Here is a 25,382-nt window from a genome sequence, read left to right as displayed (position 1 = left end):
CTTCTAACACTTTTTGAAAAACAATTTTACTACCTACTTTTCAACTTTTTTCTCAACGAGTTATTCATGTGTAAATGGTAGCTACGTTTTAAACACCTTTAATTTTGAGATAACTTTAGATTCACACGTCTTTCACCCAGTTTCTCCAATGGTGACATCTTGCAAAACTATATACAATCACAACCAGGAAACGGACATGGCTACAGTCCACTAACCTTGTTCAGATTTCATCAGTCTTACTTGCACTCGTGTGGATTTAATCATATGCAGATTTATCACACGTAGAGATTCATGTGACACGACCACAGTCAAGACATAGAAGAGTTCCATCACAAGGATCCCCTCTGCTGCACTTCCATAGCCACAGACACCTCTGCTCTCTCATCCCCTGACCCCTGCAACCACTAATCTGTTCTTTCTATAATTTTATTATTTGAAGAATGTTATATAAATGGAATCATACAGCATGTATTCTTGTGAGATTGACTTTTTTCACTTTGTACAATGCCCTTGAGAGCCACCCAAGCTGTTGCCTGTATCAGCAGTTCATTCCTTCTTACCACCGAGTGGAGTTCTGTTGCATCGATGTGCCAAGGTTTGCGTCACCATTCAAATACTGGAGGGTATTAGGGTTCTTCCTAGTTTTTTGCTATCACGAACATTTGTGTACAGTTTTGTTTCTCTAGTATAAATGCCCAAGAGGGCAGCTGCCAAACCCCATGATAAACACGTGTTTACTATTATAAGAAACTGCCACACGCTTTGCCAGGGTGCCTGTGCCATTGTACATGCTCAACAGGAATGCATGAGTGATCCAGTTTTTCTGCATCCTCGCCAGCATTTGGTGGTATCATTATTTTTCAGTTTAGCCATTCTGACAGGTGTGCAGTGACATCTCATTGCCTTTCCCTATGGTTTTTCATGTGCTTATTTGGCATCTGTATGTCCTTTTCTGTGACATATCTATTCATGTTCTTTGCCCATTTTCTAATTGTTTATTTTTTTTACTGTTGAGCTTTGAGTGTCCTTTATATATTTAGATACAAAGACTTTGTCAGGTAGGTGGTTTGCAAATATTTTCTACCAGATATTTGATTTGAACAGATATTTCACCAAAGAAGATATACGGATGGCAAAAGAGCACATGAAAAGATGCTCACCACCATTCATCATTAGAGAAATGCAAATTAAACCCACAATGAGGTAGAACCACACACCTCTTAGAGTGGCTAAAATTAAAAAGATGACCATAGCAAGTGTTGGCAGTTTTTTTTTTTTTTTTTTTTTTTGCGTTACACAGGCCTTTCACTGTTGTGGCCTCTCCCGTTGCGGCGCACAGGCTCCAGACGCGCAGGCTCAGCGGCCATGGCTCACGGGCCCAGCCGCTCCGCGGCATGTGGGATCTTCCCGGACCGGGGCACGAACCCGTGTCCCTTGCATTGGCAGGCGGAGTCTCAACCACTGCGCCACCAGGGAAGCCCAAGTGTTGGCAGTTTCTTAAAAAGTTAAAATACCCTAACATATCTAGCCATTCCACTTTTAGGTATTTATCCAAGAGAAAAGGAAATATATGTCCATATAAACTTTGTAGATAAATGTTCATAGCAGCTGTATTTCTAGTAGCCAAAAGCTGACATAACCCAACATCCATCCATAAGTGAATGGATAAACAAACTGGTATATCCATATGATGGAATACTACGTGGAAATAAAAAGGAATAAATACACACAATAGCATGGATGAATCTGAAATTATGCTAAACGAAAGAAATCAGATCCTAACCCCAACATACTCTGATTCCACTTACATAAAACTCTAGAAATATACACTAATCTATAGTGACAGAAAGCAGACCAGTGGTTGCTGGGGTAGGGGGTGGTAGATGGAAGAGAGGGTTTACAAGGGACATGAGCATTCTTTTGTGGGTGATGGATGTGTTCACTATCCTGATTATGGTAATGGTTTCATGGGTATTTACATACGTAAATATACATATTTACCCACTATAATATACCCACTAAATTATACCCACTAAATATGTACAGTTTATTGTAAGTCAATTATACCACAGTAAATCTGCTGAAAACAAAACAAACAAAACAACAGAATGAAGGCCTTTAGCCTATGCTTCAGAAAAGACTAGAAGATTTCCAGATAAAAACGGACTTAAAAATCAGTCCTCTAACAATTTAAACTACAAAATATTAAGCATCTGATCTGCAAACAGATGATTCAAATTTTTTTTAGTTTACTGACATATTAGCATAGTTTGAAACAAAAGTATGTCGATAACAAATTAGAGATTTTTTTTTGCTTTTAAGCTTTTTCTTACTTTTGTCCAGTGATGATGGACATCCATTGTTCCCAGCATCACATGGCCCACTGCACTCATCCCGGACCGGTCTGTAAATATTATTGTACATCCTGATGATAAAGCACAAACCTTTGGTCACTGTCCAGAGAGGCTTCATTCTTTCAGCACTGTGCAAATAATTACGTAAATTTCATGTATCAACTCAGGATTAAATTCGGTAGAAGCTTAAAGCCTAATTTTATGTCACTGTTTAAGTCAAAGGAACAGATTTTAAAATTCAGCTGATATAAAGTCACATCTATCAATACAAAGACTTTTAACACTTAGCTTTCTTCTAGAATTTACAGATGTGTATAGCCGTTAAGGGATATGGATTTCGGAAGTGAATGGAAATTGTTTACCTTTTGCATTTTTAAGGCTTTCCAAGTTCTGCTGGGCTAAGCGGCCTAAACTGTGCAGCTGACTGCAGCGGTGGGCGATGCCCCAGCTCCTCTGCCACCTGGTCCAACAGAGCACACAGCCCATTAACACCCGTGTCCCCCCAGAGGGAGGCACACACTCGCCCCCACTGCTTGACTGCCGTGAAAGCCGAGGAGTTGCTTTCTCAAGGAGACACACAACATGTTTCCAAACTAACTCATTTTTCAAGAAGCAGCCAAATGGGAAATGAATCGTTTACCAGAGGGTAAAAATCTTAGCACCATATTCAGCGATCCAAAGACTTAAAACAAGCAAATACACTGTGTTGTTTCTCTTAAAATAAGAGGATGGAATGGGGAAAATTTTGACAAAGATCTTTTTCTTCTTTATGTTGCTTAATGACAATGTTGTCTTAGATTTAAGTTCCAACTAGGAATTCCAGTTTGGTTTATCAGAATTTTTTTTTTATCATATTCTAGAGAAAATGATTTTTACGACATCGTGTAATCTGCTCATTTTATAGATGAACATTATTACACCTCAGTGACAAAATGGGACTTGATATTCACATGATGTCACAGAGGCACTTCTGTGTATGTGCAAAGAGCCCCGGTATTAAGTGGTATCAGAAAACCAACCTTCGAATTCTAATTCTGTGATTTACTAGCTCTGTGACCTTCAACAAACTGCCTCTAGTCTTCCTAAGGTTTCTCTTCATGCTTGCCCAGTGGGGACACTTCTTACAGCACAGGTAGTGTAAATCATAGGGGATGAACATGTGAAGGAGTAAGGCGCTCAACAGGCTTTCAGAAAACTTAGGTTCCTTCTTCATGCTAACACCAATTCTGATGAATGTCATTTCTGATCAAGTGAAATCGGCTTTCAAAATTATTCCTTTAACACACAATGTCATCAGTCACAATGCTTCCTTTCGTTGGAGACTTGGTTAATTTCCCAGTAAGCCGAGACACTCACGTCCATGGTCCTTAAATGTTTTGGTCTCGGGACCCCTTTGCACTCCTAAAAACTGAGAACCTCGAAGAGCTTTTGTTTATATGGGTTATAGCTATTGATATTTACCATAGCTGAGAAATTTCTCCATTATATTGTAAAATAATGTTTATTTCTCTTTATGTTTAAGAAATCCTTTCATTTTCCTGATCCATTCTGCCTTCTCACATCTCTTAAAATTTATTTAGAAAAAGTTATTTTCACGCATATTAATTTGTTTTTTTACATACCTGTAAGAAGGATCTTATTATTTTGTTTTTAGTTAGTGAAGTCTATGTTACTAGATTATGGAATTGGAAGGGCCCCCTCTAATCACAGCTCGGATGTGATGAAAAGACTGCAGTTATCAGCACAAACCCAAACATGCCACACAGTCCAGGTGTAAACAAACACTTTCCTCTGAAATTTGAATCCTCTTGGACAACTATGATTTGAATACATAAGAATAGAACATATAAGTACTATCTGTATTCTGCAAGCCCAGGAAAAAGGTGCTGTTATGATATCCAAATGGTCATTTGGTTCAATTTAAGTAAAAAGTCCTGATAATCATGGCTGAAAACAACAAAACAGGCTACAGCAAAGAGGAACAGAAGTTTAAGCTCCAGACCAGATGACAATACCTCAGGGTTCTTGTAATGCAGAGTCCCATGACTGAATCACACCACCCCCTCCTTAGGGTTGTAACAGCTGTTAAATCTATTTTTATAATAGATAAAGATTCAGCATGTATCTTTACACAACTGTGATTTCTAAGTTTATGAAAACATTTAAAAAGTCTTGTTATAGTGACTACAGGTAATAATACTGTATTGCATTTTGAAAGTTGCTTAAAGAGTAGATCTTAAAAGTTCTCATCACAAGAAAAAAATTGTTTTGTAACTATGTATGGTGACAGATGTCAACTAGACTTATTGTGGTGGTCATTTTGCAATGTATACAAATAATGAATTATCATGTAAAACACTTGGAACTAATATAATGTTATATGTCAATTATACCTCAATTAAAAAAAAAAGTCATGCTATATAACACAGAATAAAAGAATACAACATTTATTTTTTATCTCCCTTCCTCTTTTTAAACTTAAGTACCAGTCTTACATGATTGGGAAATAATTATTTTTTATACATTATGGGCATAGGAAAAGTATATTTTTCACAAGCCCATTATGTTAAAAAAAAAACTATTATGCTAAAAATATCAGTATCTAAACTTTACTTCACTATTTTAAGCAAGAAATTCATATTGATTTTCTTACATAAACATTTGATTACTTTCATAAAAAGATAACTGAATATTTAGTGAACACAATAATTAAAGATGCAAATATTTAACTGTTAGAAACCTTTACCAAAGGTAATCTCTAAATTAGGTTTTCTCTTCTTCATTACCTGATATCCGAGAGCTGCAACTGATGGGACAGTTCATCTTTTAAACGATCTAGTTCTTTTCTAAGTGGCAAACTATTCTTCAGCTTTTTAACAGCACTTTTCCCATTATTATCTAACCAGGATCTAGAAAGAAAAAAAACAGAGATATACACTTTGCAATACTAACTATAATGCAAACATTTCTACTATTGAACGACGTGTTCATTGACTTAAAGCAGCCCCAGTGTTAAATCGAGTTTGCCATCAAACGTTTGCCAAATTATAAGTACTGCTGCGAAGTCTATTCTTTTAGAGTAAATACTTCTAAAATAGGTTTCTTGGAAAACTGCCAGCATCTGTTAAATCATATTCTACTTATGACAACTTCCTTTGTCTATCAAAAAAATTCAATTTAAATTACACCAAGCCTGTTGCTAGATTTCCAAAGATGGGATGATTTTTAAAGAATTAAAGATACTTCAAACCTCACTCATGTTTATTGCACTCTTAGGCAGGCTATACTAGACCGTCACTTACATCAGTCATCTACAGGCGACCCTTTTCCTACTGGAGCAAATGAGCAGATGATGTTCTAGTGCAGCCAGACGGTGAAAAAGTCAATTCAGAAGACGCACCTAATGGTACTGGTGACATTCAAAAGGCAGTATTTCCTGATGAAGGGACTTGCGAAGGGAACTCTGTGGATTCTAACTGGGTAGATCCAGTCTCTTCCTTTGTTTTCGTCTTGGTTGTTAGCACCCTGAGCCTCCCTGCTCACCCCCTCAGCGCTCTGTCCAAGTGCTCCCACTGGTCAGACCTCACCAGTCTCGGTGTCTCCGTCCACATGCTCCTGTCGGGTGGGTCTGTTTGCCCCTCAGTTCCTTTCCACCCAACCAAATGCCCAGCTCTAGTCTCACCTCTCTCCACCTTTATTTTTTCCCCCCGTCAACTACATCATAGGCTCAGCAGAAAGATGTTCTTTTAATTCTGCATTTCTTAGAACGTTTACTTCAGTGAAGTCTTAAAAGAGAAAATAAACATCAAATTCGGCATAAGGATTAGAAGGGGAGAGCTTTCAGAAAAGAGCTGAGGGCAGCCTGGGTGGCCTCGTACCGAGCAGCATGGCCCCTTGGGAGGTTATCACTTCCTCGGTGTTATAATGGTCATGGCACAAGGGATGCTGGCTGTCGCTCAGAGCCTCTAGTCTCCTAGGGGAGTCTGGACAAACGAGAGGCCTGGGTGGTGCCTAGGAGGCTGAATGGCTGCTGCAGGAGTAGGCAGGGCAGAATGGCAAGGTGACTTGGGGATCAGAGGAACATTTTGGGTCCAAGATGTAGTGGTGGAGTGGGCCCTGGGTACAGCCGTGCAAGAGAAAGCTCCAGGGGGTTAGGGGAAAAATGGTCTGAAGCACGCCATCCCCAGGCCACCTGACACCCCCTGTGGGACACCTGTCAGTGACTGATGGTCAGGTGTTAGGATAACTCTGCAGAAGGGCTCATATGTCCATCTCAGAAGTGCTTGCCAAATAAACCTTTTGAAGGTTCCTTATTAAGTCACTTTAAAGGTTTGAGATGTTGTGATCTAAAACATTTAAAAAATAATCAAGTTCAGGGAATTCCCTGGTGGTCCATTGGTTAGGACTCCCGCTTCCACTGCAGGGGACACTGGGTCCTTTCCCTGGTCGGGGAACAACCATCTGGCACACTGCACAGCGCGGCTGCAAAATAATAGTAATCAAATTGAAACTTTCAGAACCAATCAAATCATTATGGGTGCATCAAATATTTATCCTGAAAGCCGAACAGTGTGTTGTGTTGGGAATCTAAGGAAGATACATCTAGTAAGGAACAGAGCGAGAAGCAACTGGAAGAGAATATATGAGCTTCTAGGAGAACAGAGGAAGAATTAACTAATTCTGCCTGGAAGGTTCTAACCTGAGAGATGGACCAGATTTTTCCAGGCAGATTAGTGAAAGGGAAGGGCACGCCAACCACACCAGTGCACAGGGAAGTATAAGATGAACCAACGTGCCCAGATCACAAGATGCCTAGAGGGAGGGTGGTGTGAGATGAGACTGGAGAGGCACATATGTGTGTGTGTGTGTGTGTGTGTGTGTGTGTGTGTGTGTGTGTGTGTGTGAGATTATAAAAGGTCTTGCACATTGGGGTAAGGAATTGGGATCTTTTCCTCTAACTAACGATGTTCCACTTTGTTTTTTTGGCCATGAGGAGGAGCTTGCAGGGATCTTAGTTCTGGAACAGGGATTGAACCTGTGCCCCCTGCAGTGGAAGCTCAGAGCCCTAACCACTGGACCACCAGGGAATTCCCTATATTCCACATTTTTTTGACTCACTAAATGTGTGCAGTCATTAATAATTCTTCCTACTCCCCCTTTAAGAATACTGGTAGTGATTTTATTTCTGCTTTCTGTGTGAGAAATAAGAAAATAATATCTTACTTTATATCACGATTATTAGCTATTACAATTTTTCAACCTTTTCGTCATTTATTAAGTCATACGTGTTAATCAATTTACTTTAAATTATGTAATAGAAAGGATGATTTTTTGCCAAATGAATTACCAAATGGCATACTATGTTGGGTTTGGGGACCAAATGTCTTAAACTGTAGAATGAAATATAATCTTACGATTATATATTCATGACCTGATTGTTGGAATTCTTATATTTAGTGTATAAAATTTAACTGATCCAGTTTAACAATTTTTGTGTTTTGTGTCTAAACACGGAGATAAAAATGAAGGTTCTACACATGGCATTTTCTTTCTATGTAGATATTAGATCTATCTATAGATATAAAGACAAAGATACATGTATCCTAGCTCTGGCCACTGAGAAGTTCAGTAGCAATTGAGACATGCACCACCCAGATCTTGGTTTCTAAAAATCATTCCCTCCTAAAAAGAACCAGAGCTTCTTGGCAAAATGGTTCAATCAAACTGGGCCAGGGAAAGTCCAGATGAGCCTGGAACACCTTGGTGAACCAGGAAGTAAGAGAGTTCTCAAAGAATGATGGGGACATAGGAGCCGGCTTGAAGGGATGATAAGGTTAGAAAATTGCCATTTGGCAACCATCATCATAATATGTGATTCAGGCAAAAATCATCAATGAGCACTAGAGCTAAGGGGTAAACTTCAGTGTTATAAGGATATTTACACAGCCCTAAGTATCTGCTCAAAAGAAACTAACTGAAGGGCAAAATAGTTCCTTTACTGGGGAAAAAACTGGGAGACACCACCTTAATCAAATGATCCAAGTTAATATCACTAGTAATGGGATAATCAACATCATATGCCTCCTATATAACATTGAAAACAACACACTTCACTTTCCGGGTATTCCTGCCAAATATGAGTAACCTGACTCTAATTATGAGAAATACCAGATAAACTCAGAACACTCAAATTGAAAGACATTCTACTAAATAACAGCAAGGCAAGGAAGACAAGAAAACACTGAGGAACCATTCCCGATTAAAGGAGGCCACGGAGACTAAAGTTAAGACTTATAATTTGAAAAACAATGACTTAGCCTATAAATAAGGAGAAGACTGAGTAAGTGTATTATATGAGTTAAAGCATGATTATAGCATTTCCAAATATCCTACAGAAATAATTCCAATATTGTAATTGTCCAATGTGGCATTTTGTGGACACTAAGAGGATTCGGAGCTTAGACAATGCAAGTGAAATAAAACTTTGTGTGCAAAGTTCAAATAGAAAAAATGGAAGTCTGACACTTACTAATATCTCAGTAGTTAACAGAATAGCATTTCAGTGGTCTTTCTATAGTTCAGTGACATGTTTTTTTCAGTGGGATAGACATTACATATGGGATCATTCTGTTTAGATACAAATGGATCCTGTTGTCTCCTTGCAAACACAATTCTATAAATGCAATATATTTTAGTTATAAAATTATTTGATAATCAGGGATTATATGCAAAATATGGAAATACTAAAAGCTACAACACAAAGTAGCATTTTCTAATTTTTTTTAGGCTGGCATATTCTTTTTATTATAGTATATAATTAGAAAACCTTACATATTAAACATTTCATTATAGTGTTTTTATCACTATAAAGTGATTTTTACAGTAAGATAAAGCACAATTTGCTGAGAAATTCAAAATTACACAGCATGTCCTAAAATGTACATTGAAATGTAACTGCCAGATATAAGAAGAAAATAGATTAAATGGAGCTTTTATGACCTGATAATTCTTCTGTGTTGTGTTTTCAAAAACTCAACTAATTTATTTTCATAATTTCTGTGATTTATTTCAGCCTGCATGTCTCTGCGGAAACATAAGGAAAATTATTTGAAAGTTTACACTAAATAGAACTGTTATATTTTCTTTTTAACATTACATTCTGAAATATTAGAAATAACATGCTTTCAAGATTTTTTTTTTGCGGTACGCGGGCCTCTCTCTGCTATGGTCTCTCCCGCTGTGGAGCACAGGCTCCGGACGCGCAGGCTCAGCAGCCATGGCTCACGGGCCCAGCCGCTCCGCGGCACGCGGGACCCTCCCGGACCGGGGCACGAACCCGCGTCCCCTGCATTGGCAGGCAGACTCTCAACAACTGCGCCACCAGGGAAGCCCCAAGATTAAATTTTGATCAGGTGAATGCAATTTGTAAACCAGGTGAAGATCAGCTGGATGTAAATTGCAGAATTATTCTTATGCTCCCTCTGAACTGTGTCATTCAGCATGTGCTCCTTATGCGTCCTCTCCTATAACTACATATATAATAAAGATGAGGTAAACAATACAAGAATGAAAATAAAAACAAACCGGATATGGCCAAAATGACCATGGTGGTGAATAAGTTTTGTTTCAGTTACAGCCCCTAAATCTCCTGACTATGGGACAGTCATTCCATTCATATGGTTTGAAACCTGTCAAATGGTTCAACAATTTTATAATTATTTGCAAGATAATAACAAATTAAAAAAATTAGGACTTCTCTGGTGGTCCGGTGGTTAAGACTCCACATTTCCAATGCAGGGGGCTTGGGTTTGATCCCTGGTTGGGGAACTAAGATTCCACGTGCCACGTGGTGTGGCCAAATAAAAAATTAATAACTGAAACAAGAAACTGATACAAACACCACTCTGGCTTTGATGACATAAGCTCCTGGAATCCTTACTGGGAAAAACTAACATAAAACAAAACCTTGAACAAACCCTCATCAGGGTTCCTGCAAACTGGGCAACATCCATATTTGGGAAAAGGTCAAGATTGGAAAGGGGTGCTGGGCCTGTGTGAACACACTGGACCAGGGAGACCAGGTTAGGTTATGGAAATAAGAGATATGAAATCTTCCAAATTCATACAACTGTCGTAACCAGGGCATCGGCCCTCTAAGGCATGCTGGTAAAGGCAACAGATTTTTTTTTTTGTGGCATTTAGTCGATACTGTAATTTACCCAAAGGGCCCAAAGAGCAGCATGTATTCCTTTTCTTGCCTTTTTCAGTGTAGAGCTGTCCTCTTCTATCCTACCCAGCCTGGACCCTCTGCTCTAAAATTATACCTAATAAGCTAAACTCAAACTCTATGAGGTGTGATGATCTGGTTCAGGTAAGTCAATAACATATCAATGTTCAAGAAATATAACCCAAGGACCTCCGATACAAGCATCAAAAACTAAACAAAACAGAAATCTCTAACCGGTCGATTTTAGAAGAGAAGCTTTGAGTAGGAAGATTTAAGGTGATACCAGTCAACTCTCAATATTCTCTAGCCCAAGAAAAACATATGGAAGTAAAAGATATGAAACAGCATTACACCAAGAACCAGCCACAACCCTATTCCAGCTCTTCTGTAAGAAACTCTAAATACTGTCTGTTTCATTTAGGATAATTCAATATTAATTTTAAATCACAGTTTTAAAGCGAATGCAAGATCTCTCTTATAAACAGGGCTAAAACATGTAATGCTTTATTGTTGTTAATTTCATTTGTCAAAGCTAAGAAAACAAAGGTTCTATCTGGCTATGAATGGATTTACTTCATTGTTTGACAAGATACATAGCTATTGACAACTGAATTTGGATAATAATGATCAATAAATTAGACAGTTATATTTCTACTGATTTCAATTTCTAAAACAGTGGTCTATTTAATTTATGTTGCTATCCTCCTTAAAGAGTAGACAAATCAAAATGACATGTTTTGAGCTTGTGCTGGTAACTGTCAACATGAGAGCTTGAATTTAAAACAAAGTATCCCTCTGGAGGAAATGAAGAATTCATAGTAACACAACTCATGTACACTCAGAAAATTTCCTTAACACAGTGTATCTCTTGCTAAAAACAGCAGATACTTTAAGTCAACAGTAATGAAACTAACAGAGGCACTGTTTTAAAAAAAATGGTCCTCTACATTCATCGCTGAGTCACTTCTACTGCTACCATCTGTATTAAGCTACTTTACATTTCCATATTAAACCTTGAGTTCTCCACACCCAGCCTCCAGCACTTCACATTCACACTTTTCCAACAATTCTTTAATTCAGTGAAATAAAAATGCTGGTTGGGTTTTATGAATCTACGAAGCAGATTAGTAGAAAGATGATTAAAACATGTTCCCTACTCTTAAAAATGCATTATCTAGTAACATGTAATATAATATAATGTAAAAGTGTCTACTTTTATTAAAGACTGAAGAATTTTACTGGATGAACTACATACAAATAAGGAAATTATAAATACTCAGCTTGGACAAGGAACCAATGGAATAGCACTTATCTTGGTGAATTGGCTTTTCCAGTTCCAGTCTGTTTTCATTGTTTGCCAGCTGACTAACTCTGAGTTCTGGGTCCTTGGGACAATCTTTTCATGATGGCTACACATCTAGCTCCAGACCAAAATTGTACCCTATGAAACATTCAACTGAACCACAGACTAATTGCTGAATTTCTTTAATATGTTATTCTAAAGCCTCTTGACTTAAGGTCCAACAACTCTCATTGTTGCTTTTATGCCCTGACTTATCCAATCCCACTTTTTTTCTATACCAAAAGGTAGGTCAGACATTCCGAAGGTTTTGTTCATCGGGACACACTGTGAGAGCGTTAGAGCAATGGGTATAAGCAGAAGTTTCATGGGCTGGATCCCAGTGCGTGCAAGGCTGAGACCCTCTCTTCTAGCTCATGTTTTTTGGGGTTTCCTTTTGGCTGCATTGGGTATTTGTTGCTGCATGCGGGCTTTTGTCTAGTCGAGGCGAGTGGGGGCTACTAACTACAAATAAGTTCAGTTAAATAAAAACTCTTACGTACGTTAGGGTTGTTTCCATTCTCCAGACTTGCTCGAGGTCTTCATCAGGGTCCTTGAATCCAGTAAAGGAGTAGTAGGACTTGTCCCATTTGAGGGGCCTGTCAGATATCCTTGTGGCCTCTTTGAGAGGCTGGGAGTGCACATTAGTATTCAAGCTTTGGATATGTTCAATAGATAAACTGCAGGAGTTGAGAATATATAACACTGTGCTTAGCAGATCTCTGGTGTGCAAAGTAAATTTGACTGCTCGAAATCCTGGAGAATATAATTCCCCCAAACAGTTAATACAGATGATTATTTGCTTTACTTGAAAAACATTTCTTTTCATACAACATTTATAGAATCAAAATCTTTAAAACACTCCATTACTCATTAAAATTCATCCTATTGGAAAATCATCTGTAAATGGAAAACTACATCCCTTCTCCAAAACTGTACCACACTACCCCCATCTTCATGAAGTCCTCTGTCAGCTCCCGTTTCTAGTTTGGCGCCAGTGACCAAACCCACCCCAGCCCAAGAAGGGGATTGAGAATATTTTCAATGCTGTTCATAAATTTGGTCTCTACAGTCTAAGGGATGGAAAAGCTCTCCTATGAGCAAGTGTCCACCAGAGAGGGTGTCCAGCACTAAAGAGACGGGGGAGGGTGGAGGTAGGGGGAGGGTGGGGCAGGCTGCCCTGCGACAGTGGTTCAAGGAGGGGGGCCAATCCAGTCTCAGGGGTCACAGAAACCCATCTCAAATTTTCTCTCCGGTTGAAAGAGACTGTCCTCATACTCCCCCATCCAACTAGCTAGGGACACAATATTTTCAGAAGTGACTCAAAGTTCCCTAATTTTTTAAAAGTTAGCACTTCACAATCTGACTTTAATGCAAGTAGTCCCTGGGCTCAGGGTAGTAATCTAACTTGCGTCAACAGTAGGAAATCTACTGGTTCCCCTGCACCTTTATTGGGTATTAAACATGGCGCTAGTTGAATTTACATAACTTTTCAATGAACACTCTCACCAGTGCCATTATTATCTCTCTTTTGAAATGTGAAGAACCGGAGGTTCAAGGAGGTTAAGAAGCGTGAAGTGAGGGCTGAAATCTGAGCTGCCAGCAAGCCAAGCGTTTTCCCCATTATAACATGCTGACTCTTTTTTTGGAAAGATTTTTAAAATTAGTTTTGAAAATTATACAAGTGTTATATAAGTACATCCTTCTTGTAAAATTATATATACAAAGTAAAAGTCTCCTGTTGACAGGCACACAACCTCACACTTGCACTAGATGTAACCCTATTAACATTTAGGTACACAAGCACTGAGACCTGCACTGCCTAATACGGTAGCTACTAGCCATATGTGGCTATTTATTGGTAAAATTAAATTGATTGAAATTAAATACAATTTAAAATTCAGTTCCTGGTCATAGTAGCCCCACTTCAAGTGGTCAGTAGCCACATGGGGCTAGTGCCAGCTGTACCAGACAGCGCTCATACAGAACAGTTACCTCTCCGCAGAAAGTTCTCTTGGACAGCACTGCTCTAGACCTTTTCTATGTGCTTTGTGTGTATGTTATATATGATATATACGCTTATGTGTTTGCACAAAGACACACCCAACAGTGTGAATTTTTCCTTTTTAACATATAAACTGCTCCATTCTGGATCTATTACTTTGAACTTGCTTTTGTTATTTAACCTTGGTGACTCTTCCATTATCTGTATATATACATCATTCTCTTTCTTTTTAGTAGCTCTATACTAATCCACATAATCAATGTAGCACAATTTATTTAACACTGCCAAAACTGATGACTATAAAAGTTCTTTTTAATTTTTCACCATTCCACAGAAGGCCGAAATGTGTTTTCTTGTCTTTGCCACGGATGAAAGTCATTGCAATATAAATCATTCACAGAGATACCTACTATGCCTGCCACATAGATTTACGAAATGTAGAACATGCAAACTAAGAAAGATTTTTTCGTTGAATCATTGATGGTAAAGTGAGAAATACTGCTAGGAAAATTGTTCTAGTCAGTGAAAGAGGAAAGGAAAATGCAAATTCCTGCAACTGAGGTTAGGAAAAAATAGTTTATCCTCAGAAGAGGTAAGTCAAGGAATAAATCTCAGTTTCTCTCTTAATTTATCAATTCCATTAATTGTTTAATCCAAGGTAAGGGCTGCTATATAGTGTGGAATGCCTGTACCAGATTGGATATATCCTTTATTGGAAAATATTACCTAATTAATTTAGTTTGCATTTGATTACTGAGGCTAAACGTTTTTGTAACTTATTGGCTATATATGTGTATTATTTCCTGAACTGCCGAGACATTGCGTTTGCCCATTTTTGCAACCAGGCTGCTCTGTTTTCTTTTTGACTCCTAAGAACTACGTATATACTAACATTATCTTTTGTCACTTATGCTGTATGTTTTCTCCCATTTTTAATTTATTTTTTATAATCTATTTTCATTTAATAAATGGTTCAAAGTTAACCATTAACTGAAAGTGGAGGATTTTTCTCTTCACTCAGCCAGAGTTCACGACAGCTATTTGTTTTAGCATTAGTTCACAGAAAGCTCTTAGTAAATCTTTAAACTGTTTTAAAGTTCATTCTAAAAATAAAGTTATTTCCTCAAGGATCATGAAAAGCATGGACAGACCCACATTCATCCTTAGTTTAAAGGATCACTGGATCATGGCTAAAGCAGTGACAAAGGATAAAACAGAAGGCTGTACAGGAAGACTGATCAGATTTTAGAAACAGCATGAGGCTGGAGTAAAAGGGCTCAAGACCCCTATTCTGTCTCCATGGTCCTGGGACATTACTAAGTTACAATTGGGCAAATACTACCTTCCTCACAGGGTACTTTGAGGACTAAATTAGAGAATGTAAGCTATATTTTTTAAAGATATAAATTGTTATATAGACATTTAATACTTAAAACAGCACTGAAATAGGAAGGGGACAAATAGGAACACTTCAGTTTTCTAGTCAGAAAAGTTTAAACATAAAAAATGGCTCATCAAACACATGCAACCAGGAACAGAATCTAACTCCAGGAAAACACTCAATTAAATGATATTATTTTCTATGACAAGGCTTCAACCCGAAGGTCTTCTAGCAACGTTAGACAGATGTGACACATCACACCAAGCCTGCAAGGGACACACGAGAAATAAGAAACGTACCGGAAGTGCTGAAGTGTTCCTGGCCATCAGAGGAGTTCTGGTCTGTTTCTCTTACATAAAACATAAGCTGGGTTGGTTTCAAAGACTTGAAGCCTGGTTTCTGGAGGTTTTCTAAGTAGGCACTTAATCTCTTAAGAGAATTTTCATTGACTTCCTGGAAAACAATATTAAGAGGCATTTATACACAAAATAGAACAAGGAAACGTCAGAGATTATATCCCGACCTTTTAAACACATTATTGAGTATATTAAAGAATTTAGTATTAAAAAATGGTGGGATTTCATAGCTCCTCAGTACAGGATAAAATTGGATCCCACCTCACAACATGGAACTCCATAGGGATGAGATGTGTAAAAAAAAAAAAATGTGGCCACATAAGTACTAGAAGAAAACATGGCTGAGTTTCTTTATAACTTAGATGTGGAAAAAGCCTAACTATGGCTGAATATCCCAGGTAATGAATGATTGATAAATCCAATTACATAAAAAAATTTAAAAACTTAATATAGCACAGGGAACTCTATTCAATATCCTGTGATGACCCATAATGGAAAAGAATATAAATACATATATATGTATAACAATCACTGTGCTGTACAGCAGAAATTAACACATTGTAAATCAACTATACTTCCATTAAAAAAAAAACTTAAGAAAAGAACACATAAAAAAACAAAAAAAAAACCACACACACACACACACACACACACACAGTCTACAGACAAAAACCGAGTAGAAGAAAATATGTGCAAGTTCTTTCTTTTCTTTTTCTTTTTTGGCCGCCCTGTGCAGCTTGCGGGATCTTACTTCCCCGACCAGGGATTGAACCCAGGCCCACCGCAGTGAAAGCACCAAGTCCTAACCACTGGACCACCAGGGAATTCCCCAATTTGCAAGTTATTTCATAGCAAAGAGCTAATTTCTCTCTATGTAAAGGGCTCTTAAAATGCCCTTTCAGAGCCTGGTTGAATTATGGTATCTTCATTCAATGGAGTGCTACACAACCAAAAGGAAAAAAAGGGAAAGAATATGACACAGACGGTATTTAGGAATATACACAGAGTGATCTCTAGGATGTACTGTTAAGTGAAAAAAGAAATGTCTTTTAGTGAAGGAACAGTTCCAAGAAATGGCATAAATAATAACTGTGCTTCTTATCCCTATAGGTGTCTTCTCAGAAACACAGTGTGATCTGAAATTAGGAACAGTTTGTTTTTGTTTGTTGAATTTATTACAATATACCGCTCTCAGCTATATTGTGTTGGGGGTTTGATGATTCACTAGAAGGATTTACAGAACTCAGAAAAGCTGTTATACTCACAGTTACAGTTTATAACAGCAAAAGGATACAGATTAACATCAGCAAAGGGAAAAGGCATGTAAGGTGGAGTCCCGTAGGGACGAAGCGCAAGGTTCCAGTTGTTCTCTCCCAGGGGAGTTGTACAGACAGTGCTTAAGCCCCCAGCAAGGATATGTGACAACACATGAGAAGTGCTGCCAACCAAGGAAGCTCATCCAAGCCTTGGGGGCCAGGGCTTTTACTGGGGCACTACATGCCCACATGACTGACCATAGCTGTTCAGTCTCCAGCCTCCCCAGAGGGCCTCAGACATGAGAAAACAGGCAATCACCGTAAAATACAGATAGCATAAACTATCTGGTGTGGCCCAAGGCCCCGGCACACAAAAACATTCTTATCAGGCCAGGATATCCCAGGGGCTCAGAGCTCATCTCCCAGGAGGCAGTGAAGGGCCAGTACTGAAGCCTGGCATTTCTTTGCAACAAAGCAACCCAAGCCTGCTGAGTTCACCTTTTATAGCACACTGAAGTTTTAGTAAAAAAAAAAAGGTACACTTGTAGAGGAGGGAAACCAGTCACCTAGTACTAAGCTTAATTTTTCCTCACACGTTGGATTTAAAAACTTTACATTATTAAACATTAAATTAAATTGTGTTAATTTATGACATCCCCAATAATTTGTATTAAATTATTACATCTCCAAGGTAGTATTTTTCTGTTGATTCAATTTACTAATTACTTAAAAAGGATATGACTTCAAATAGCCTATATATATATATATATATATATATATATATATATATATATATCTCAACTATCATAAACAGAATATTTTCCTAAAGCAAAGAAGCAAAACTGATTTATTTTCCATGGCAAGTAGAAAAAAGCAATACAGGAAATTCCCTGGCGGTCCAGTGGTTAGGACTCCTCGCTTAGTTGGGGAACTAAGATCGTGCAAGCCGCAAGGCATGCCCTCCCACCCCCAAAAAAGGGGGAGAAGCAACACAATAATGTTCTAATTTTCAAGAGTTTTAAATTCCTTTTCATGTTAAACCAGGTGTCAATGTTAAGGAAGATAAAAGGAACCAATGAAATTATTCCAAAGCATCTGGCTTTGTAATATATTATCTAACATTAAAAAATGGTGACCTTCCTAACTAAGTTCATCATGAGTTTGTATTCCTTGAGAAGACATTAACTGATGATATAGGGAAGTGGACCAGCAGCATGCAACATAAGGAAAAACTATTTGGGCACTGAAAAACCCTCCTTGCATCAACCTTAAAAAAAAGGACTGATTAGGGTATCAGAGCCCTTAAATTTTCCTTCAAACCCTCAATTTTACTTTCAAACCTGGTACAGAAAATATGATTACTAATACTCTAAGGAGTTTACATGATATCTTTATTGCCTGCATAAAACATGACAGCTTTCATTAAAAAAAAACAATAGTTTTAGTTTCAATTTTCAGTATCTATAGTTCAAAGCACTGATCATTCCACCGTGACAAACCAACCCCAATTTATAGAACTCTCTGTATTATACTGTAGCAAAGGTAAATAAACTAAACAAAAACATAGACTAAATGTTAAAAAGTAAAAAAATAATTGTTTACCCTTTCCCTGGGGTGCTGTCCAAAGAAATCTGGATGTACAGCAAAATAGAATGGCCTCAAGGCATTGACTGCTTCAGCTCCTGATAAAGCTCTTGAGTAGAGAAACCAGTATGGAAATATCTTTCCTGGACATAACCTTTTTAAAAGATATGGATTTATTATTCACCAGAGCACTGACATGGACACAAATCCCCCGTGTATAAAGTGACAGTAGCATTAAGATTATTGTGTATGGAAAATACCATAGAAATAAGACAGAAACCAAAGTGTAAAATTTTGTGGGTTTTTGAAATCTACAAAAGTTTTGAAAGCAGTGAGTCCCACATGATTTCTTTTCTTTTTCTTTTTTTAAAATTTACTTTTTTGGGGCTGCACTGGGTCTTAGTTGTGGCACGCGGGATCTTTCGTTGTGGTGCACAGGCTCCAGAGTACACAGGCTCAGTAGTTGCGGCGCGCAGGCCCTAGAGCGCAAGTGGGCTTCAGTAGTTGTGGCGCATGGGCTCAGTAGTTGCGGCATGTGGGCTTAGTTGCTCCATGGCATGTGGGATCTTCCCAGACCAGGGATTGAACCCGTGTCCCATGCATTGGCAGGCGGATTCTTAACCACTCCGCCACCAGGGAAGTCCCAAGACATTCCTTTTAACAATGACTATTTACTAAGTCATTCATGTACATAATAGTTAATTAAAAGTACTAATTATTGCCAAATATGTTTTAGAAATCTAAAACTTCACATGTCATTTTTATGGAACAGATCCAATTTTATTTTGGTTATATACTTTGAGCCAAATAAACACTTATTTATCTCTTTTGACTTGGCTACCAAGAAGCCAGAATGAAATTTGATGTTTGAATAATTGTCTCATCAGTTCTATTTTTTTAACAAATGATCTTTCTCTAGAGGGTATCTGGTCTCCATTTTGATTACCCTATATATGCCTATTACTGTGCCAATTAAATTTTACTGAACTCCTTAAATCCTTTCTTGAAGTAGATAGGGTTTAGACTATCTACTCTTTACTACATAAATAGCAAATATGATAGTCAAATGACCTTACTATACAATTTAAATGTAACGTGGTTTTCTATATGACGGCAATAGACTTGAGGGCAACATGGTAATAAGAACTGTGCTAAGGACAAACTTTATCTTTTTTTCCTCTTAAACTTTTCACACTGAACTATTTTGAAAGATGGTATTCTTTTCACCTTCTACTCTGAATGGACTCTTGGGAGAATGGACCTGGATGTTCACATGAATTTTCTGTTTCTTTTTTTATTCCTGCCCTCCACCACATTATCCACAAAATAGTTAGAATTTGATAAATTATAATAAATTGAAATTAGCTAAACACCTAACAGATTCCACACCCCTCCACCCCAACAAATACTAATAACAGATGGAACCACAAAGCTTACCTTCTCACAGGTCTCAGGTGGCAAAACATTTCTGAATATATATGTAGGTCAACTTCCAGGCATCCATTAATCACTTAAAAAGTTAAGCAGATACCAGTAATGAACAAGTGGAATTTGAAATTAAAAACGCATTACCATTTACATTAGCACCCCCCAAAATGATATACTTAGTTATAAATCTGACAAAATATGTACAAGATCTATATGAGGAAAACTATAAAACTCTGATGAAAGAAATCAAAGAAGAATTAAATAAATGGAGAGGTATTCCATGTTCATGGATAGGAAGACTTGATATTGTCAAGATGTCAATTCTTTCCAACTTGATCTACAGATTCAATGCAATCCCAATCAAAATCCCAGTAAGTTATTTTATGGAAATCAACAAACTCATTCTAAAGTTTATATGTAGAGGCAAAAGACTCAGAATAGCCAACTCAATACCGAAGAAGAATGAAGTTGGAGGACTGACATTACTGGACTTCAAGACTTACTGTAAAGTTACAGTAATCAAGACAGTGTGGTGCTGGTGAAAGAACAGACAAATAGATCAATGGGACAGAATAGAGAGCCCAGAAATGGACCTACAAAAATATAGCCAACTTATCTTTGACAAGGAGCAAAGGCAATACTATGGAGCAACAATAATCTTTTCAACAAATGGTACAGGAACAACTGGACATCTACATGCAAAAATATTAATCTAGTCACAGACCTTACACCCTTCGTAAAAGTTAACTCAAAATGGATCAAAGACCTAAATGTAAAACAAAAATACTATAAAATTCCTAGAAGAGTACCTAGGAGAAAACCTAGATGACCTAAGGTATGTCAGTGACTTTTTAGATACAACACCAGACACATGATCCATGAAGGAGAAGAATTGATACACTGAATTTCATTAAAATTAAAAATTTTGCTCTGCAAAAGACAATGTGGAGAGAACAAGAGGACAAGCCACAGACTGGGAGAAAATATTTGTAAAAGATACACATATCTGACAAAGGACTGCTATCCAAAATATACAAAAAACATTTAAAACTCAACAATAAGAAAATGGACAACCTGATTAAAAAATGGGCCAAACACCTGAACAGACACCTCCTGCAAGAAGATATACAGATGGCGAATAAGCATATGAAAATACGCTCCACATCACAGGTCATCAGGGAAATGCAAATTAAAACTATGAGATACTGCAACACACCTATTAGAATGGCCAAATCCAAAACACCAACAACACCAAATGCTGGTGAGGATGTGGAGCAACAGGAACTCTCGTTCATTGCTAGTGGGAATGCAAAATGATACAGCCACTTTGGAAGACAGTTTGGGGCTTTCTTACAAAACTAAACATACTCTTACCATATGATCCAGCAACTACCCTCCTTAGTATTTACCCAAATGAACTGAAAACTTGTCTACACACAAACCTGCACACGGATGTTTATTGTGGCTTTATTCTTAATTGCCAAAACTTGGAAGCAACCAAGATATCCTTCAGTAGGTGAGTGGATAAACTGTAGTACATCCGGCCAATTGAATATTATTCATTGCCAAAAAGAAATGAGCTATCAAGCCATGAAGAGACATTGAGGAAATTTAAATGCATATTACTCAGCAAAAGAAGCCAATCTGGAAAGATTATATACTGTATGATTCCAGCTCTATGACATTCTGGAAAAGGCAAAACTACGGTGATAGTGAAAAGATCAGTGGTTGCCAGGGGTTGGAGGAGAGGGAGGGATGAATAGGTGGAGCACAGAGGATTTTTAGGACAGTGAAACTCGCTGTATAATAATACTACAATGGTAGGTACATGTCATTATACATTTGTCCAAACCCGTGGAATGTACAACACCAAGAGTGAACCCTAATGTAAACTATGGGCTTTGGGCAAGAATGAAGTGTCGATTTAAGTTCATCGATTGTAACAAATGTACAACTCAGGTGTGGGAGGCTGTGTGTGGGGAGGGGGTATGTGGGAACTCGTACTTTGGTCAGTTTTGCTGTGAACCTAAAACTGCTCTAAAAAATAAAGCTTATTTTTTTTTTAAAAGGTTAAGCAGATAAAAGGGGGAACATGATTTGAATCACATGGACTTTTCCAATAATTTAGAGCTTCAGCAAGAATTTCAACTATACTATAGTCTCCATGTCAACTGACCAAGTGATTTTAAAAATTGTATGAGCAACCTGTCTTGAAATGCCATATTATTCACATGATAATCACCACGTAAAAAATCCTTTCTTCCCCCGGCTTATGAAGCTCTGAGCCTGTGGAAGAGTGTATTTGCTCAAAACAAACCACCACGTGGCTCAAGTCCTATTCTGTCAAATCTTAAGAATTAAAAAGTTAAAAAAATTTTTTCATAATGCAGTTAATATATCTGAACCAAGGTAATGAAGCAAAACTGCCATTAACAGGATAATAGAAAGATGTATTTAAAAGACAAATCAAGAATGACCTATTTAAAAAGTGCATTTGCAAACAACAGTGGGTGCTTCCATTCATTTTCTGGTTGGCTGGTGTGGCAAGACCCTCCTGGATACAGAATGTGTTTATAGGTATTCATTTAAATGTTTAAAAACGTGATTTTTATTTAACCCTTCACCTTGCTATTTTGTTTGAGACGAATACGGATACCAGAAATACTCCTACCATTTGGAAAATTTCTGAGATTAAATGGAGATACAATGAGTTAGAAAGAACCATTTTGACTAAAGTTTCAGTGCTGCCCATGACCGACTGAATTCTCACTAAACGTCATTATGAAGTAACTGAACAATCTCGACTTAGTAAGACAGAACAGGTACAAGCCTCCAAGCTTGCAAAGAAGAGACCAGAAGAATATACATATCCAATCCAGCACTGGCTCTCTTTAGGTGGTAGGAGAGGAAGCCCTTTACTTTTTTTTATTTCCTAGTTTATTTACAATGAGCACGCGAAGTATGCTCTTAAAAAAAAAAATCAATGCTTCTAGCATACAAAATTAAACAATGAAAAGGAATAGAGCAGGTACGTGTTGTTCATTCAGTATTTAAGACAGGCCCCTGGCCCTGGGAAATCTGTCCAGTGACAGCCCTGGACTGCGATTCCAATCTAGCTCAAGAAGAAAACAGCCCCTCATCTTCACACACAATGACATTTCATTTTTAATATTAGTAAGAAAATTTATGCCACTTAACTGCCAAGATGCTAATAAATGAGCTAAAACTTGGGTAAGAAACGAGGAATAATACTCGAGGGGCATATGATCAACCAAGAATATGAATGGGCAAGAGATGAAAATAATATGCAGCCAAGTTCTAACCATCATCCTTTTCAGCATAAAATGATCTTATAAGAAGCCTTGAAAAGTCAGAAGTACTGAACTAAGTAGGCCTAGAACTTAGGCCTACCATTGCAACAATGATGTAACCTGTTTTAATGGTCTGTTGCAGCAGTATCTTAGAAGTTCACGAAATCACAAGGTCTCCATCTGATGTGCAATGTAGGTGATCCAAGTCATACTCTACTCCCCATTTTCCAAAGCAAGACATCAAAACAAATAAAACAGTGAAAAGGAACTGTCATGATCACTGATTTGAAACAGAAGTTAAAGCACACTAAAAAGACAATAAAATTTTTGGAAGTTGATTTAGAAAAGACTGGCTGTCTCCAATTTGATTCACAAAGAATTTGAGAGGCAGGCAGCCAAGTTACACTGTTTAGAAATGTACATATCTAAACAGCTATAAATAAGAATTGTTAGGAGGGATTTCCCTGGCAGTCCAGTGGTTAGGACTCGGTGCTTCCACTGCAGAGGGCGCGGGTTCCATCCCTGGTTGGGGAACTAAGATACTACAAGCCATGTGGCCAGGCCACAAAAAAAAAAAAAAAAAAGAATTGTTAGGAAAAGCTGATTTAGCGATTCATCTTAAGAGTTACTTCAGAATTAGTCTCCAAAGAGTCACTCACAGCAAAGTTGCAAAAATTAGGGATTGTATCCTCAGTGACTTTCAAACATGGAGCATAAAGTATGTTATGCAGAGAATTATAGAGCATGTTTTAGAAGTGATTCTGTCAAAAATAATCAAAGTCAAAAAAAAAAAAGTTTCTGTATTTAAAAGTCCGGGTCTTCAGTTGTCCAGAAAAATAATTCATTCATTGTTCACTCTGTAATCATAGGGTATAATTAAACTTAGTACTGAGCAATGACTAAAAAAAGGACATTAATACTTGGAAGAGTGACAAGAGATTCTCCCAATGAAAATAAAATGTTCTCAAATACAAGTCTGAACATTAAATCATGGTTTCTAGATTTAGAAAGAACTTAAAAAAAATTAGGCTACTATAGGTTAAGAGTTAGGTATTTTCTGCCTGCTTTTTTGGTGAGTTGCCTATTACCTAAAAAGGTTCACACTGCAGTAAAGAGAATTCGAATCTAGACTTGTGCTGCCTAATAAGGGAGTCCCTAGCACATGTGGCTACTGTGAACTGAGACGTGTTTTAAGTGTAAAGTACCCATTGGATTTTAAAGATTTAGTATGAAGAAAATGCAAAGTATCCCATTAATAATTTTTTATCCTGATTAGATGTTGAAATGATAATTTATTAATTTCACTTGTTCCTTTTTGCTTTTTTAAAAGCAAAACACGACCTGGTCTTTTGTGATTTACTACCAGAAAAATTTAAATTACATCTGTGGCTCATATTGTATTTCTGTTGGATGGCGCTGATCTAGGCCAATTCAAGGCAAATTTAAGTGAACATGACACTGTCAGGGAAAGCTCAGTAACTGTGAAGCACGGCCTGTTGCTCCGCAGCATGTGGGATCTTCCCCAACCAGGGCTCGAAACCATGTCCCCTGAATTGGCTGGCGGATTCTTAACCACTGCGCCACCAGGTAAGTCCTGTGCTGTTTAAAGTGAGGCATTAAATCTTCTAGGCAGTTTCAGATCAAACTGGGTAGAAAGAGATATCTAAATTGGTGGAAAAGCCAAATTATGGGTAGTCTAAGAAGTTTAAATTACATTCGATAGAAACCACGTTTGCCACACAGAGGTCCTAGTAACTTATTTGAACAGAGTTAATATCCTCAGGCTACTCTCATTTAAACTGTGACTTTCCTTAGTAACTATCTTGTAAGGTTTTAAAAAGTAGTTTGTTCTATCAAGGAGAGATAAAAGCAGGCAATATTTCACTGCTCTTCGGTTTAACACTTCTTAGGGAAGGGAAAAAGCAGGAAGCCCTTTAGATAAATTAATAAATTGCAGCAAAGCAAAGTATCAAGGGTTTTTAAGCTTCCTTTTGTAAATCTTTTGCTATGAGATTTGAATCATAACCATATCCTAGGATAAGTCAAAGACTTCGGGGAAATATAATAGTCGGAAACAAAACCTAAATCGTCTCAGGTTTCTCATTTCAAAACAAGTTAAAACAGATACTATGCGGGCACTC

The 25,382-nt window shown here is 37.6% G+C and overlaps 1 protein-coding gene across 2 annotated transcripts in view; it reads right to left on the bottom strand.

Moving 5' to 3' along the window:
* TCAIM (T cell activation inhibitor, mitochondrial) overlaps positions 1 to 25,382 on the bottom strand; it is a 37,750-nt gene that overhangs the window by 11,856 nt on the left and 512 nt on the right. For both annotated transcript variants that reach the window (XM_082848824.1, XM_082848825.1), the window contains exons 2-8: positions 19,940 to 20,012; positions 18,521 to 18,656; positions 15,606 to 15,759; positions 12,424 to 12,676; positions 5,141 to 5,263; positions 2,717 to 2,814; positions 2,334 to 2,425 (exon numbers count right to left, since the gene is read on the bottom strand). In XM_082848824.1, coding sequence (XP_082704950.1) covers positions 2,334 to 2,425; positions 2,717 to 2,814; positions 5,141 to 5,263; positions 12,424 to 12,676; positions 15,606 to 15,759; positions 18,521 to 18,656; positions 19,940 to 20,012 — 929 coding nt within the window. The remainder of the gene's footprint in view (positions 1 to 2,333; positions 2,426 to 2,716; positions 2,815 to 5,140; positions 5,264 to 12,423; positions 12,677 to 15,605; positions 15,760 to 18,520; positions 18,657 to 19,939; positions 20,013 to 25,382) is intronic.

Source organism: Leucopleurus acutus (assembly GCF_964270905.1).
Source record: "Leucopleurus acutus genome assembly, chromosome: 10".
NCBI lineage: Eukaryota > Metazoa > Chordata > Mammalia > Artiodactyla > Delphinidae > Leucopleurus > Leucopleurus acutus.
This window is presented reverse-complemented; position numbering and strand designations above follow the sequence as displayed.